The sequence below is a fragment of the Chinchilla lanigera genome, unplaced genomic scaffold, assembly GCF_000276665.1.
Source record: "Chinchilla lanigera isolate Chin_1 unplaced genomic scaffold, ChiLan1.0 scaffold00051, whole genome shotgun sequence".
NCBI lineage: Eukaryota > Metazoa > Chordata > Mammalia > Rodentia > Chinchillidae > Chinchilla > Chinchilla lanigera.
Window position 1 is genome coordinate 13,457,919 of NW_004955452.1, and position 18,090 is coordinate 13,476,008.

The following is an 18,090-nucleotide window of genomic DNA, read 5'->3' on the forward strand; positions in this document are numbered from 1 at the left end:
ACACGCCTACCTTTTCTTCAACTAATCAAGAACGTTAAATTTGAATGTGGTTAGACATTTTTTCCAGAAGTTAATTGTATACCACATCTTTTTATATAAAGTTTCATTTCTTTGAAACACCTGAATGAATAAATTTTGGTTATATTAGGGGAGTAAAACAGCTGTTTCACATATACACTATAATTCATATATCCAAGTAGAGATTGAACTTTGTTTCCAGGGGAAGTTCTATTTTCCTTGTAACATTACTGCTATTTAAAGTAATGAAAACAAACTCTTCAACTTTTGGTTTGGTGATTATTTTTTAAGATTATATAGCTTGAGCATCCCTAATCTGAAAATTAAAATCCAAAGTGCTCTGAAATTTGAAACTTTCAGATTACTGGTACCATGCTCAAAAAGCTGATGTCTTTGGAGGAATTCAGATTTTCAGATTAGGGATGCTTCACAGAGTCTATACAGATATTCCAAAATCATAAAAACTTTGAAATTTGAAACATTTTTGGTCCCAAGCATTTCAGAAAAGAAATATACAGCCTGGGACATACTCTTTTGCACAGCTTCAGTCGTATCAAATTTTTTTTCTTGGAGCTCTGTTTAATGTACATATGTGGCTAAAAGTAATCTGAAACCATGTATATTAATTTAAAAGAAGATTAAGAAATTTCATATCAATTTTTATTCAAGAATGAAAAAAATTTTGAAGTAGTAAGATTGGTGTTTTTCTGACTTACAACTTAAAGCAATCTAATATACTACATGGTGACGATAGCTCATATATTGTATTCCAGAAAAATTCTGAGGGTGCTGTTAAAGTGTTCTCACCACAAAAGTAGTAACTCTTTGAGGTGATACATATATTAATTAGCAAGACTTAGTTATTCCATCATGTTTATGCACTTTAAAACATCATGTTTACATGACAAATAATTTTATCTGTCAACATAAAACACACACATGCAAATAACCCAAGAAGTTAGGAACTTTGCCTCTTACCCTTTTGTGTCTACTGTTATATAGCCAGCATAGTAGGTACTTAAATATTTGTTGAATTAATTATTTAATAACCCTAACTTTTGAAAACCTGTAAATATCAGTGATTTACTTTTTAAAAAGCTTTTAATTTTTATTATTGCATATTTGCAGTAAATAATGATTACATTCATCCTCTGGAGTTGCTACATGTACATACAGGAATAATTCCTTTTATGTCCCTTTCCCCCACCTTTTTTCCTTCCTCTCCCCTCCCCTCCTTCCACTTAGTGTTTAGGCAGTTTAGCTTAACAAAATTAGAATTTTTTATGCTGTCTGACTTACAACTATAGTTTTAAAAGTGAGTACTTAGTTATACATTATATATGTGTCTAATATCTGAAGTCCACTATATTCATTATGACATTCTAAGGTTAAGTTGAAAATTATAATTGTTACAGCTTTTGTGCTTGTTGTGCTATGAAATAAGTTTGACATAAACTTCGTTCTTTGCCACTTCATGTAGTTCTTTTTTTGTTTGTTTTTTCTCAGTACTGGGGATTGAACCCAAGGCCTTCACATTGAGCTGCATCTCCAGCTCTTTTTTAAATTTATTTTTAATTTTTTAAAATATTGACACAGAGCCTCACTAAGCTGCCCAGCTTGGGCTCAAACTTGGGAGTCCTCCTGACTCCGCTTCCCAGAGTACTGGGATTACAAGTGTGTACCACCATGCCTGGCTTTACTTAATTCTTATTTTAGGGTATTGGCATTTTCTAAAACTTTACTGACATTTCTCCTTTCATAATATGATACTTCTTTCAAAGAGTTATCAGATATTTCATAATTACCACAGAAAACTTATACAAGTTTTAAAATAGGTTTCTCCTTACACATTTCTTAAAAAAAGTTTTTTGGGGGATGTTTTGAGATAAGGTCTTGCTGTGATGTCTAGGGCTGGCCTTGAACTCACTGTGTAGCTCAGATGAATGGCAGTCCTCCTGCCTTAGTCTCCTGAGTGCAGGGATTATAGGCTTGTGCCACCACACAGGCTTAATACTTTTTATTCTCACATATGCATGTTATTTTAAGCTAAATCTATCATGTTGTGTTGGCCTCTGGTATTTGCCATAGCTTTCCATGACAGGTAATATTTTCTTCCATGTCATCTTTTCTGTATCTTGATCTTAGTATAATTCATTGATTCTTTAAGTCTATTTCAGCCAGGCATGGTACCTGTGCCTGTGATCCCAGCACTCTGGGAGGCTGAGGCAGGAGGATTACAGCAAGTTCAAACCCAGCCTAAGCAAGCTGAGGGTGTAGCTCACTGTGAAGACCCTCAATAAAAGATTGTTTCACCTGTCATGTAATGGTATTATTTATTACCAAAACTTTTCAATTTTTAAAACCTGTTATTGACAACTGTAACTCTTCATTCCCTTAGTCTTTTATCCTTTCTTTTCTCTATTCTTTTCCTTTACCCCTCTTTGTTCTTTTGGGTACTGTCTTCATTATTTTCTTTCTTTCTTCTCATTTCACATTTTACCTTTTGTTGTTTTAGTTTTCAACTACTGATCATTTTTTTTTAAATGCATACCACTTTACTTCATGAGCTACTCTTTCATATTGTTACAACTTTTCCTTCCCTTTCTTCCCCTCTCTGTTATTTACAGTCTTTTTTTGTGTGTGTGTGTCTTTTTTTGAGACAGGGTCTTGCTATGCAGTTCAGGCTCGCTTTGAGCTCACTTTGTAGCCCAGGCTGGCCTCGAACTCGCAGTGATCCTCCTGCCTCAGCCTCCTGAGTACTGGGATTACAGGCTTGTGCCACCACACTTGGCTATTTACAGTCTTTATAACAATTTGGTACAGTGTGATTTATGTAATTAGGAAATTACTGAATTGGGTGTACCTTAAATACAAACAAATACAAAGAAGTTAAAATGTTCAATTAGTAGCATTATTTAATTTTGGCATAGGCACGTTTCCCTACATAGTCTCTGTGGTCAAACAGCTTTAATTTGTAAATCAATTCCAATGAAGAATTTCAGTTTAATTTGAATATGCCAAGAGAAAAGGTTTTTCTCCCCTTTGAATGCTGCTGCTATTTTTACACAATGTAGAAATATGGCAACAGTACTTTGGTTAAAAAATCTCATTAGCTGTTTTTGAGTACCAATTTTATTTTTAATTTTTGTTAGCAGTATCTCTTAGCCTCTTTACTTTAACCTAAACTCTGAATATATTAGTTAACCATCATTTAATTTTTAGATTTATTTCATTTATCCTTTCCTCCTCTTTTCCTCCCTACATTCCTAGGCCCCCCTACCCCTTTGAGACAGAGTCTTCCTAAGTTGCCAGGTGTTCCTTGCAACTTGTGATCCTCCTGCCTCAGTCTTCTAAAGTACTGGAATAACAGCTGTGCACCACTTCATCCAATTTAGATTTAATAAGAGGAACCTAACCATTTACTTAAAAGAAAAAACAAAAACTTTCAAATCCTACATAAAAGAGGTAGTTTGGATAATAATTTCATAAATTGTATTAGATCAGATTCTTCATATAATAAGATTTAGAATAGCATCCACTTCTGTATTGTGCCATTTCTGAATTTTCACTAATTAGAATGAAATTGTTCTTTTGCATCCTGTATAACATCTGCTTCTGTATAATATGTAATCTAATTGAACTCTTAAGAGTGTTGAAATCAGTGAGAAACACATTCTTTATTTTGCTTTTGCCTGTATCCATACCACTTCAATACTCACCTCCTTAACCTAGAAAGCTCTTACGTAGCTACGATCTAAGATGTCACTGTCTTTTAGGAAGACTTTCATGTCATATATGGTCTGATCTAAATTATTTTTTCATTTATATTTCTGTTATACTTAGCTTTTTCAAAGTTGGCCATATTACTATAAATTTAAAGAATCCTCTGTAACAGTATTTTGTAAATTATTTGTTTATTTGGCCCCTAAACTGAGCTCTTCAAGTGGACTATATCTTGAGTGTAGCCATTGTCTGTCTCAGCATAACTTTTCAGTAGCCAGTGGCACATACCTGTCATCCCAGTACTCTAGAAGGCTGAGGCAGGAGGATTGAGAGTTCAGGGCCAGTCTGGACTACAAAGCATGTTTGAGACCAGCTTGGAGTATAGCAAAACCCTGTTTCAAAAAATAAATAAATAAAAGACAAACCTCTCAGTAAATACTCCTGTGAAATACATGCAGATCTAATTTTTAAAAATGCCTTAAAGGAAAAAATTTAAAATATACAAAGTAAAGAAGTATACAGCTGTTAAGTATGGAAGAAAACAAGAAATGGAGTTATATATATGAATTAGAGATAGTATAATATCAGGCATTTCTCATAATGATTTTTCATTATCTTTTAGTGAAACATTTATAATGGTTTTTAAAAAGTAGTAGTGTGATCAATTCAAGGTGCAGGATTCAGTGTAACTCAGTTTTTAAACAATTTTATGGGTGTATTCTTCTGGAACAGAAAGATTGTTTACAAAATTTTACCTATCTGAAGATTTGGTTGTTTAAAATGATTTACCCTTGAATTATCTGGTAAATTACTAGGAAGAGTGATGTCCTGGTGGAATTAGGGTTGATTTGGTAGAGAACCTTGATCCTTAGGATTTTAGTCATCATTGCCTTTGCTCTTAATGCTTGAAAATGAAATTTGTGTAGATGTGGAAATGTTAGATTTATAAAACTGTGATAGAGTATATATTGTGTAGTTTAAAACATATATTTACTTTGAAAAGACAACAGTGTTTAAGAATTTCAAGTGTAAAACTACTTTTAGAGAAGCTTAGAAATACAATTGTAGGCAAGTGCTCTTACCACTGAGTAGTACCCCTGAGGAACATAGAGAGTTTTAAAGAAGAAAATTGAAGTCTGTAATCCCACTATAGAAATAGTGAATGTCAGCCGTTCTGTATAACCATTTTTGTAACATAATATGCATTTTCACAATTGTTCTATCAAGTAGATGGTATATTAATTCCACTTTATAGAATTGTTTCTTTAAGACAACCTAGGGTTTCCAGGGCCTTTTCCCTTCACTATAATTATCTTTTTTTTGGGTTCATTTAATAAAAACATGAATTATATTGTGGCTTATTTTATCTTTATCATTTTTAGGGATATTTTAAATCCAAAGGATGTGATCAGTGCCCAGTTTGAAAATACCACCACCAGTAAAGATTTTTGCAGTCAGTCATGTCTGTCAACGTATGAACTGAAAAAAAAGCCTATTGTTACCATAAATACAAATAGCATTTCAACCAAATGCAGTATGTGTCAGAAGAATGCTGTTGTAAGTTATTTTTTTACTTTGTTGAGGGGATGAGTCCAAGGCTTGTGCTTAAAGAACAGCTTTTGATAGTCTCTGTGTGTTGATTGTGTATTGTTTTCTTATTCCTAGATTCGACATGAAGTTAATTACCAGAATGTGGTACATAAACTGTGTAGTGATGCCTGTTTCTCTAAGTTTCGTTCTGCTAACAACCTCACCATGAACTGTTGTGAGAACTGTGGGGGTTACTGTTACAGTGGCTCTGGACAATGCCACATGCTGCAGATAGAGGGACAGTCTAAAAAGTTTTGTAGTTCAACATGTATTACAGCATACAAACAGGTATTTGGCTGTATTTAATCTTGATGTCTTTGTGCTTTTCACCAGATCTTCTTTCCCAGTGTGAGGGAGTGAAGCCAGGGCCTCACACATGCTAGGCAAGTGCTTTATCACTGAGCTACAGCCTTAGCCATTTTAAATTTTATTTTAAGACAGTATTTTGCTGAGAATGCCCAGCCTGAGCTCAGACTCTGCCTCCTGAGTTGCTGGGATAACAGCCATGTACTTCCATGCCTTCTGGAAATGTAAATTTTTGATGGAAATTATGAAAATACTAAAAATATTAGCTTCGTTATTTTTTCTTGTTTTTGCTCTCACCAGAGGGAAAAAATCAAAGTATCTTCATAGATGTTATCTTTCTTTAAGACTGTTCTGGGATGGGGATGATAGACCACTTGGCTATATGCAAGAGGTCCTGGGCTCAGTGCCCAGTAGGGAGAGAGTAGAACTGTTGTTTTCCTTATACTGTATCAGGTACTAAAAGTTTCTTAGACTCTTTTATTACCTTAAATATGATTCATACTCCACTAGAGAAAGAGAAATAAGTTGAAATATTGTAATTATAAACTCTTTCATTGCTCTAACCAGTGCCTGCTGAGCTTCTCAAGTAGTAGTTATCTACTGTGGTAGTGAAAAGATTGGGATTTAGTTGTAAAGCAGTTATAAATACAATTTGCATAGTTTGAGTTCATGGTTTTACCTTAGGGAAAGCAGTGTAACTCCTTGAGTCCCAGTGTTTTAGTTTTCTTACTGACTTGCCTTTTACTTTTGGAGTTAGGGATTGAACCCAGGGTGTCAGGCATCCTAGCCAAGTACTTCACCACTGAGCTACATCCCTAGCCCTAATTTTGTTACCCCTTAGTGACTGTAATACAGTCTATGTCACTAAGATGTTTTTAGGATTAGATAAAATAAGAATGAGAACACTTAGTATTGAATCTGGCATATTAATGGTCATTTTTGCTACTTTGATGTAATTCATGCAACTAGTGCTGGGTGCAACTTCTATTCTGAGGAACTGTGTGTCTCCTGATACATAAATGAGTAAATAAGAGATGATATCGTGGAAGTGTGGTATATTACAGTGAGCCACAGAAAAAGCATAGTCATCGAGTAAAAACATCAGAGAGATTAATTCTTCACCTAAATTTTCTTTTCTTTTTTCTTTGGGCTTTTTGATATAGTCTCACTATGTAACCTTGAACTCATGTAATCCAGGCTGGCCTTGTACTGGGATTAGAGACGTGCACGCCATGCTTGGCTTGACTTAAATCTTGTAAATGAAGTTTGTGGTGATAGTCCTGATCAGGGAGAAAAGGCAAATGAGGCAGGAGGATCACTGGGAGTTCAAGGCCAACCTGTGCTACATAATGAGTCCTCCTCTCAAAAAAAAAAAAAAAGTTTTATAATACAAACCAGTACAAAGATACTAAATTTTTGCATCTGTGTATTATATATATGTATATAAAACTGAAAAGTTTCATACAGCAATATATATCATAGTTAATATGTCAAAGATTGATGGGAAACTCAATATAAACTCAACATATCTTTTAATAATTCTGCTTGTTTCTATATGGAAGTCCTTAAACAGCTATTGTGAAAAAAAAAAAAACAGCTATTGTGTTTCTGAATAATTGCTCTGACTATACCAATAAATATATACTGTTGTTTTATTTAGATGATATTTTATTTTTCATTCTATTGTAGTTCATTAGAAAATAGTAGTTACAACCTAGCAATTAATTTCAAGATCTGGTAATTGGTTGTAACCACCATTTTTAAAATAGTACTTTACCATTAACATGAGTTCATACTTTATGCTAAGCTATCCTAAATGTGAAGAGATGCCTCCAAAAGGTGCTACAGACAGCAGTAGAGTATACATTTAAGGAAGTTGTAATAAACTTATTTCCAAATACTCCTACCTATAGCAAAATATATTGTTAGCAGTAAAGTGGAAGCAGCTCTCATACATACTAAGGGTTCAAATATAAACAACCAAGCCTGTCATCTTAAGCACTCAATCTGAGATTTGACATCAAATAATGTTAAATGGTATTTGCATATTACATATTCAGGATGACATATATTCAGCACCCATTAAGAGATTTTAAGATACCTTTTCTCTCTTAAAGGACAGATTTGTGATATTTGATATTAAAATAGACATATATTAAAATGAGCATATGCCTGAATTTTGGAATGTCTTATAAATCCAATGCATTGTAGCACATGCCTGTAATCCCAGCACTCAGGAGGCTGAGACAGAAGGATCTCCATGAGTTCAAAGTTAGCCTGGGCTAGGCAAGACCAGAAAGGGTACTTTCGCAGCTCCTTCTGCAAGCTCTTTAAAAAGAAGTCCCGTGGATCAGAATACAGGGAAAAAACTAATGAGAACCCCTTAAGGGATCCTTCACCTACCAAACAAGATTTCTTCAGAAACTGACTTGCTCTTGCAAATGTCCTTGACCAAGGAACAGCTGTGTAAAACATACTTAAAGTTGTATTCTCAAGTGGTAAGATGAGGATAAAAACCTTATATATATCTTTGTAGGAATATATATGTACACACATATACATATATATTGATGTATAAATCCCTGAAGAAAACTAATATAAATACATATGAAACTAAATCAATGTACAAGACATTGAAGAGATGAAGATTAGTCTATGGTCAATACCTGACTTTTTGAACTTCAACACTTGGGAAAAGGGAAACAAAGACTTTTCACATCATTACAGAAAAACACAATAAATTTGGAGGAAAAATAAATGTTTATAAGAAGAAAAAAAGAAAAAAAAAGTTAGCCTGGGCTACATAGTAAGTTTCAGGCCAATCTGGAACACATAGGAGAACCCTTTCTCAAAAACAAAAAAAACCCAGAAAATGATGTTCAATATTTCAATAGTGTTACGTATAAACATTTCACAAAATTATGCTTTTACTAAAAAGCATAATTAAAATAATGGTTAAAATAATGTTGTTTTATTCTCTTAATAGAAATCAGCCAAGATTACACCATGTGCACTTTGCAAATCATTGAGATCCTCAGCAGAAATGATTGAAAATAGCAGTAGCTTGGGGAAGACAGAGCTTTTTTGCTCTGTTAATTGCTTATCTGCGTACCGAGTTAAAATGGTTACTTCTGCAGGTAATACTGATTTCATAAAATGTAAGAGTTTAAAAATTCTACTTTTTTTGTATAGATTTTTGTGTAAATTTAGTTGATTTTTAAGGCAAATTTGAGATTTTTTCATATTTTTTTGGTAGCATGTGGCACATTTTCTTAATTTGTTATTTACTTGCTTGCCTATATATACATTCTTCTTACCAAGAGAATTTCATACAGCTTCTTTAACATATTTTCTTTATCTACATTTGATTTAAGATTTGTTTAGTTTTAGTTTTAGGGTAGATGTTGAAAAGAAAAGTTTTAAATGTTAATTTTTGTCTTATAAGACATGATTGACTTTGGTTCTAGTTCCTGCAACTTAACTTGGCCCTTGAGTTTTTTGTTATTCTATATTACTTATTTAATTTCTCATAGATTTGTATAAATTACTCATTAGTGTTTATTTTTGATTTGCTAAGGTGTACAGGTTCAATGTAACAGTTGTAAAACCTCAGCAATCCCTCAGTATCACCTAGCCATGTCAGATGGAAGTATACGCAACTTCTGCAGCTACAGTTGTGTGGTAGCTTTCCAGGTATGGCTTCAGGAATCTTCCTCTTCTTCAGTCAGTGAGTCACATACTGTAGTTCTATAAGCTTACTAAGTGTTTGGTAGTGCCTGGATTGCCTGAGTTTCTGTCCCAGTCCTATAAACTTAGATTTTTAGTTCATCTTGTATTTGGTGGCAAATTATTTTAACTGCCTTCTATAAAAACTGAATTAAACTATTATCATCCAGATTACCTTTTGATGATTGCTAGTTAAACTTATTGTTTGTTTGTTTGTTTGTTTTTTACATAAATGAAACCCCTTTTATTCAGTTACTGTAAACTGCTCAGAGGTAGGGGATTTTTTACCTGCTCACCACTGTCTTACATGTCTAGAATTATGTATGCACATAAATCTCATTTGTTTGAACATATCCTTACATTGATCTTTGTTGTTTGGTTTTTTCAGAACTTGTTCAACAAACCAACTGGAATGAATTCTTCAGTAGTGCCCTTATCTCAGGGCCAAGTAATTGTCAGCATCCCCACAGGTTCAGCAGTGTCAGCAGGAGGAGGTAACACCTCTGCTGTTTCTCCCACTTCCATCAGTAGTTCTGCTGCTGCAGGTCTTCAGCGGCTTGCTGCCCAGTCCCAGCATATTGGGTTTACACGAAATGTTGTGAAACTCAGGTGTCAACACTGTAACCGTCTTTTTGCCACAAAACCAGAACTTCTTGACTATAAGGTAAAGTTTAGGTTCATGGTAAGTGTTTGAGTATGAGTAAGTCTATCTGTAAAGTTATACTTTATTTTTCATTTCTCGAAACTATACTGCTTGTTTTGAAATTGAGATACGTATTTTTATGTAAACAACTTGTTCAATTAGTACTTAATGATTATTTCTTTGCAGGGTAAAATGTTTCAGTTCTGTGGCAAGAATTGTTCTGATGAATATAAGAAAATAAATAATGTCATGGCAATGTGTGAATATTGTAAAATTGAGAAAATTGTAAAGGAGACTGTGCGATTCTCAGGTGCTGACAAGTCATTCTGTAGTGAAGGTAAAGACACAAGAAAATCTTACGTATGGAGAATGTTCTCAAAGTATAGTGGTTAAGGATTTAAGCTGTTATGTAAATTTATCTATTTGAGCCTTTATATTTCAAAAGCCTTTTTGATTTGTTGACACTTAACTCTAGTTTTTTATAATATATAAATGTTAAAATGAAATCAAAGATCCTCAAAGTATAACAAGAAAGATGGTAATATGAAAAACCTTTAAAATTGTTGGGTTGAATGGGAACTTTAAAGATCTTTCAGTTGTAGGATTCATTTCCATATGGAAGTCATTAAATTCCAGTAGCATGCTAAGGTAATAGGTTTATTATTTTAAATGCCATTATGTTTCTGAATATAAGTGATCTGAATGTGCAAATCAGTGTGAGGTAGATGAATTCTTTATTTAGATAACTACATTTAGAATGTTTTGTTTGACTTTAAAGGTACACAAAGTTATTAAAACTGCACGGGGTTATCCTTCTAGACCAGTGACTTTAAAACCTTTTGACTACAATACAAAAGAAGAATTTAATTTTACATTATGATTCTGTATACACTCCCATACCAACATAAGATGAAAGTTTCATGAAACAGAATTTATTTTATGTTCTGTAATGTAATATTTTCTAACCTGACTTCATTTAAAAACTATTATTTTTGATTCTGTCTCTATTTCTTTTTAATTCTACTAGTTTTAATCTTCTGAATTAACCTCTTGATTTGCTAATTGGTCAGGACCCAGGAAGACTTTGTTCTAAGCCTATTGCATTAAAAATTTAGATAATTTTTCTCACAAGTATTATTTTTATCTTTCCTTGTTTTTAGGTTGCAAATTGCTTTATAAACATGACTTGGGGAAACGCTGGGGAAGTCACTGTAAGATGTGCAGCTATTGTTTACAAACATCTCCCAAACTGATACAGAATAATTTGGGAGGAAAATTGGAAGACTTCTGTTGTGAAGAATGCATGTCAAAATATACTGTGTTGTTCTATCAGGTAAAATCTAATTCATATTCCTGGGTTTTTGGAGTTATGGCATAAACTGTTCTTTTTTTCTGCTGGGCATAGTGGCACACTCCTATAAAAACAGCACTCAGGAGGCTGAGGCAGGAGGATTGCTGCAGGTTTGAGGCCAGGTTTGGGCTACATAGTGGGTTTAAGGCCAACCTGGACTACATAGTGAGATGTTATTAAAAAAAAATTGTTCTCTTTCTAAATGTCATGTAGAATGAAGGACAGTTTAATGATTTGAAACTTCAAAATTAAATGTTTTATGTTCTCTAACAATTAATGTAAGATTTAGGAAGACTTTAACATTGTTGAAGTCTTACTGTCTTTGTTCTTAATTTTCTGTGGAAGACGTCAATTTTAAAATCTCAATTTTAAGATATTTAAAATTATAATTTTATTACTTTGTTAGTCAAATAAAATGAATTTGTCTTCTGACATTTTAAGAAGATATACCCTGTTTAAAATTAAACAGACTTCACTTTTGTTTTTTAATTGCTATTTGTTGGATTCTCTATAAGGTGATTTAGTTCATCAAATAATTGTTTAGTATATAATTATTGACCAATTTAGTACCATTTTAGGACCACCTACCTGCAATTTTATGGTTCAGAGTCTAAGTTAATTTTCTCATTAGGTGTACTCTGTGTGGATTTTTTTTTTTTTTTTTTTTTTTTTTTGGGGGCAGACCACAGATATATTTGTGTTTTCTTTACTATCTTCTATTTCTGTTTCTATTTCAGATGGCCAAATGTGATGGTTGCAAACGACAGGGTAAACTTAGTGAGTCCTTGAAATGGCGAGGGGAAGTAAAACATTTTTGTAACCTGCTTTGTATCTTGATGTTCTGTAATCAGCAAAGTGTATGTGACCCACCTTCACAAAACAGTTCAGGTAAAATTAAACTTTGATAAATGCCAAAATCAAACTACTTTTCCTCTACAAATTAGGAAATTTTAAGAATTGTAAATTTATGAAATGCTAATTTCATTGTTGTTAAATGGCATTAACATTTAGGTCCTTTTTATTAAACACCTTAGATTAAGCACAGGCAAATAGTTTTTAAAAAGAAACCTTTTTTAGAGCATACTGAATCAACCAACTCTATACGTGCTTGAATTTATGGGAAAGAATGATAGTTAATGTTTTGTAATTGTGTATATACACCTTGGCTTCCTTAAAGAAGGAAGCACTGTGGGAGGCTCAGGCATGAGGATCATACGTTTTGAGTACAGCATGTACAATCTAGTGACTTAGTGAAACTTTGTCTCAAAACAAAATGAAAAGGGGCTAGAGATGTGGCTCACTGTAAAACCCCTGAGTTCAATCCTCAGTACCATAAAAATAAACAAAGAGCCAGGCATGGTGGCCCATGCCTGTAATCCCAGCACTGGGGAAGCTGAGGCAGGAAGATTGACATAAGCTTGAGGCCAGTCTGAACTACATAGCAAGACCCTGTCTCAAAAAAAAAAAGATTTAAAAGGTTAAAGATGTAGCTCAGTGGTACAACACTTGAGTAGCATGTAGGAGGTCCTAGCTTCAGTCCTCACCACTGTGGGAAAAATAATTGAGACTACTTATAACAGAGAAAATAAAGACTGAATCACATGTACCACATGTATTTAGGCAGTGTAATCTTTGAAACTTTATGGCTTAAGAACCTAAAACTTATACTGTTCTAAAAACTTGAATAGTTTAAGTATAGCATCTTTATAAATAAAAATGAGAACTACAAGGGCTTACTCCAGAAACTTAAAGTCCTTTAAATGTGAAGGTAAGATTTAAGAAACATTTTATACTTAAATGTCCATTAAATCTATGCTGTGATCTTCATTGGTACTGTGCTATTGAAAATTTTTGTTGTTGGTTTTTAAGTAACACTGTTAGTTATATTTTTATACAAAGATAAAATATATGAATAGCTTTCAAGTTTCACTAATTAAAAATGATGAAACTAAAATCCCAGTTAATCCTGACATGACCTTTCATTTTAACAGAAGTTCCTCAAACTTGAAAGCATTGCTTCATCTCCTTGAGATGTTGGTTTTTGTAAGAACTTACAAATCATATGAGATTTCTTTATTTCTATTTTAATCAGCAAGTATTTCTATGGTTCAAGCTGCTTCCACAGGGCCCCCATCTCTCAGAAAAGATTCAACTCCAGTTATAGCTAATGTTGTATCATTGGCAAATGCTCCTGCTGCACAGCCCACAGTGAATTCTAACAGTGTCTTGCAAGGTATGGATTGATTTTTGAAATTGCTTGTGTAGGTATTTTAAATTAAATGTAGTTATCTTCCTTTATTCCATCAGCCATTATTTTTATATGTTTGACACATTGAGATTAGGAGTGGCAACTCACTATGGGCTACTAGGATGTTGAATAATATTTGTGTAAGTTTCATAACATCATTTTCTCATCTTATGCTTCAGAACTGCTAGTTTCTTCCACTGAATTAAATGAAGATAAACATGTCCTTAGTATGAGACTTAGTTTATGGACCAATAATTAGCTTTTCATGATAATGTTTAAGTAATTATGAAAGAGCCTAAGTTTTTGTTTTAATTTCTGTCAAGGTGCAGTTCCAACGGTAACCGCGAAAATCATTGGGGATGTAAGTTCTATTATTATTAATGATATTGTTGACTGTATTTTTTCCATTTTTATAGAGTACAAATATGTAACTTCCCTTCCTTCATTGATTATATAAAGTAAATTTCATGAGATCATTTAATCTTTGTTCAGGAGTAGGATTTCCTGGTTATTTAATTAGGTTTTTAGTATACTTCAATTTCTTCACGTGGTTGCTACCATTATGAGGCTAATGAAGGGTTTCTTAAAAAATTGTGCAGAATTAACAGAAATTGCAAAATTTAGACACTTTATCTTTTAAATTTTTGAATGATTCGTAATGTACATCGATTTTGAATAAAATACTCTAAAACATCACTTATCAGCCAGGAGTGGTAGTGCAGGCTTGTAATTCCAGCACTCCTTGGAGATCTGGGTAGGAGGGTTGCAAACTGAAGCCTGCCCTGGGCAGTTTATTGACTTGGCAAGATCCATTCTCAGAATAAAAAAGGGTTGGGGATGTAACTCTGTGGAAAGGCTCTGGGTTCTAGCTCTACTATGAATGAGTGAATGAATGAAGCTAGTTTATTTTCTTCTCATGCCATGCAGATTATGCTATAAATAACCATTCTCTTTTTATTCTACTCATTGATTTTTCTTTGTCTCTGAAAAAAAAAATGAAGAAAATAAATAATGAATAAACTTATGACTGGAACAGTGGCATTTCTAAAGTGGTTCCTGACCTGTGGGATAACCTTGACATCATCATCTTTATTTAAATTACTTAAAGTTACTTTATTTAAGTTACTGAAATGTTTATATGTAACTCTCTTACTCCTATTTAAATCCGCTAAGACTCATTCTGTTATTCCTGTAACTCAGTCTAGTAGTAACAGTTCTCATTTAAAATCCTGCCAGCATTGTTAGTGATCAACAGTGTGTTAAGACAGTATTAGAATTTTTCTTGGTAAGTGAAAGTGATAATTAAATACTTTGAGTTAACATTTGGTCATTGAAATATTCCTTGATTACTATTAGCATTTCATGAATATTTTATTTCTCATATTTAGTTGAATGTGTTCTGTGTAATTCCAATATTCTTTTTCTTTTAAAATTGTAATATTTCTTGAAATTAATGATTATTTTTGTTAAGAACTGGATTTTTTTTTTTTTTTTTTGAGTCATAGTCTCACTGTAGCTCACACTGGCCTCAAACTCATAGCAGTCCTCCTGCCTCAGCCTCCTGAGTGCTGGGATTACTGGCATGCATCACCACACCTAGCTAATGAATAGTCTTGAAGCTTCTTTGGTTGCTGACTTACTTTTTTTCCTAGGCAAGTACACAAACAGATGCCCTGAAACTTCCACCTTCCCAACCTCCAAGGCTTTTGAAGAACAAAGCATTATTGTGCAAACCCATTACACAGACTAAAGCTACTTCCTGCAAACCACATACCCAAAACAAAGAATGCCAAACAGGTATGTTCCGTGGACTTTATTTTTCTTTAGGGAAAACAAATGTAGAATCTGCTTACATTTAGTTTAGAATTTTTTACGCAGGGCTGGGGATATGGCTCAGTGGCATAAGCACCTGCCTGGCAAGTGCAAGGTTGTGAGTTCAATCCCCGGTACCACCAAAAAAAAAAAAAAAAAAAAATTTTTACGTAGTGATTGTTTATATACATTGATAATTTATTTCTCACATTTCTGTGAGTAGGGTGTTTGTCCAAACTTTCGACATGCCTGGAGTACATAGAAAATATATAATCAGTGTATCTAAGTAAGAAAATACCCCTTTAAAAATATTTGATTATAACATTTTTTAAAAAACAGCATGAGGCATGTAGGCCACAGGCTAGACACACCTGGTAGGTCAAAGAGAAGGAAGTCAATTGGTAATACTATACTATGATTGATTCCTTTATTATCATCCTATTAATTGATTCCTTACTAACTTTTGATTCCTTTATTAAATAGCAGTAACATCATGGAATAAACATACCTTTAGAATACTGTAGACAAGCTCTTAATTAAGAGGTGCTATTGTTTAACCAAGTGTCATTGAATTTGAACTACTACACACATTTAAAAAAATTTTATCTTGTTAATTTTATTTTATACTCATTATTATGCACTGCATCCAACGCAGGCCTTGCCATGCTATATGCTCTGCCCCTTACCTTCTCTCCTGCTTCCCCTATTTTAAATAAAGTCAGTTTCCTTGGGGAGGACTTCAGAGCTTTGTTTTCTTACGAACTACCTCTTGCCCTACCAAAACCTTTGTGCCTTTTCTGAATCCTGGGCAGCATGGTAGCATCTGTTCTACAAAGGAGCTGGGGTAAGAGGGTGATTAGGACCCTACTATTCTTGGCTTGCCATCCTTGGGGTAGAACCTCCTCCCTAAGCTCAGGAAATGGTTGCAAAGGGACCTTCCAGCCTCGTAGTGACACTGAACAGAAGTTTAGCCTCTTCTGCTGTTGAGTGTGAGGGAAGGCAAAATGCGGGTGTTCTGTCCCTCCTTGTAAGTTTGAGTGGAATCTAAGGGTAGTAAAGTTCATTCTTTCTTGCCACAGACACCTGATAACAGCTTCTGTGGAATGTCACAAATTCTTACTATTCTAAATTTTAATAGATTTTCGTAAAGAAATGTTTCTTCATTTATTGTATGCCCTTAGGATAACTTCTCAAGTTGTATTTTAGTAGTTTTCATCCATTTTTACTATTTTACTAGGGAATTAGCTATGTGTAGTTTCTCATGCTGCCACCCAAAAGCCCAAGAAGTTTAAAACAGAAATCCTGGATTTCTGGATCTGCAAGATTATCCTGTAGTCCAGTGCTTCTTAAACATCATTATGTACATGCATTACCTGGGAACTTTACTAAGTAGATTCTTATTTAATGGGGCTCAAAACTTTATATTTCTTACAAGTTTCCAGATAAAGTCAGTGTTGCTGACCATGGACCACACCAAACAGCCAACTTATAGATGATGTAGCTATATCTTTTTATTGTGATATAATAAATTCTGATAGTAATGATTTATTTAGTATTATATAACTTGGTTATCAAATATCTCTCATCAGATAACATTTTTTATGTCTCTGGCACTATGATAAATTTGATACTGTATTATTTTCCCGTACTCCTACATTAATGATTTTATAGTTATCTAACATACTTTCTGGCCCATAGAAAGTTCCTTATACATACTTGTAAAATAAAAGGAATGAAGTTGCCATCTTTTTCACTTTTTCCCAAGTTCTGTTTCATCTTTTTAGTGCTTTGGACATCTGCTGTATATGTTTGTTCTTTTTGTAGTTGTAAGTATCATAGATTAGACTTCATCATTTTAGCTGTTCATAATTGCCTCCTTCTGTAGCAAACAGCTTATGTGTTTTTTATTCATTGCTAAAATGGCTACCAATTTCATCCTTCATGTCATTTTTTTTTTTTAGACAAAGTCTCACTATGTAGTTCAGGCTGGCCTTGAACTCAACTTTGTAGCTCAGGCTGGCCTTGAACTTGCAGTATTCCTCCTGCCTCAGCCTCTTGAGTGCTGGGATTACAGGCGTGAGCCACCAATCCCTGCTGTTTTTCATATTCTTAATTATAGCCATTCCATCTGGGGTGAGATAAAATCTCAACATAGTTTTGATTTGCATTTCCCCAAATTCATATTTTTTAAATGTCATTTTCATCGCTTTATTTTGTACTGATTAGTAGTTGTCCACTATCTACTACACATGATTTAAAAATGTTTCCTATAATCTGTCAAAAACTGTTTCCCTATTTATTCTCCCTAGCATATTGTATATGTATTCGCTGGCAGTTTTCTTTTTTTATTTTTTTTATCTTTTTTATTTTAAAGAATAAAAGAAGGATAACATAATAATAGGGGGGACTTAGCAAATTACAGACAAAATGGTAGGAAATTATCAATGGTTATCGTTTTACATATTATTATCTACAAGATAGTTTCTCAGGAAAACAAATAGACAAATAATAGTGAGTTACAGACAAAACAGGTAGGAGATTATCAAGAGTTGTTGTGCTATACTTTGGTATCTTCAAATTGGCTTCTAAAGAAAATAAATAGAGCTATACATGAGTGACCTATTGAAAAATCATTAACTATTCTCAATGGTTGTTGTAGGAAACACATAATAA

General features: G+C 33.5%; 1 protein-coding gene across 7 annotated transcripts in view; it reads left to right on the plus strand.

Annotated features, from left to right (window-relative positions):
* Zmym4 (zinc finger, MYM-type 4) overlaps positions 1–18,090 on the plus strand; it is a 158,819-nt gene that overhangs the window by 103,577 nt on the left and 37,152 nt on the right. For 4 of the 7 annotated variants that reach the window (XM_013519646.1, XM_013519642.1, XM_005395136.2 and 1 more), the window contains 11 exons: positions 5,124–5,298; positions 5,407–5,619; positions 8,624–8,774; positions 9,215–9,330; positions 9,752–10,027; positions 10,193–10,343; positions 11,167–11,339; positions 12,095–12,245; positions 13,450–13,590; positions 13,929–13,966; positions 15,258–15,402. In XM_013519646.1, the coding sequence (XP_013375100.1) occupies positions 5,124–5,298; positions 5,407–5,619; positions 8,624–8,774; positions 9,215–9,330; positions 9,752–10,027; positions 10,193–10,343; positions 11,167–11,339; positions 12,095–12,245; positions 13,450–13,590; positions 13,929–13,966; positions 15,258–15,402 (1,730 nt within the window). The remainder of the gene's footprint in view (positions 1–5,123; positions 5,299–5,406; positions 5,620–8,623; positions 8,775–9,214; positions 9,331–9,751; positions 10,028–10,192; positions 10,344–11,166; positions 11,340–12,094; positions 12,246–13,449; positions 13,591–13,928; positions 13,967–15,257; positions 15,403–18,090) is intronic. The other 3 variants (XM_013519643.1, XM_013519644.1, XM_013519645.1) reach the window with 3 other exon arrangements.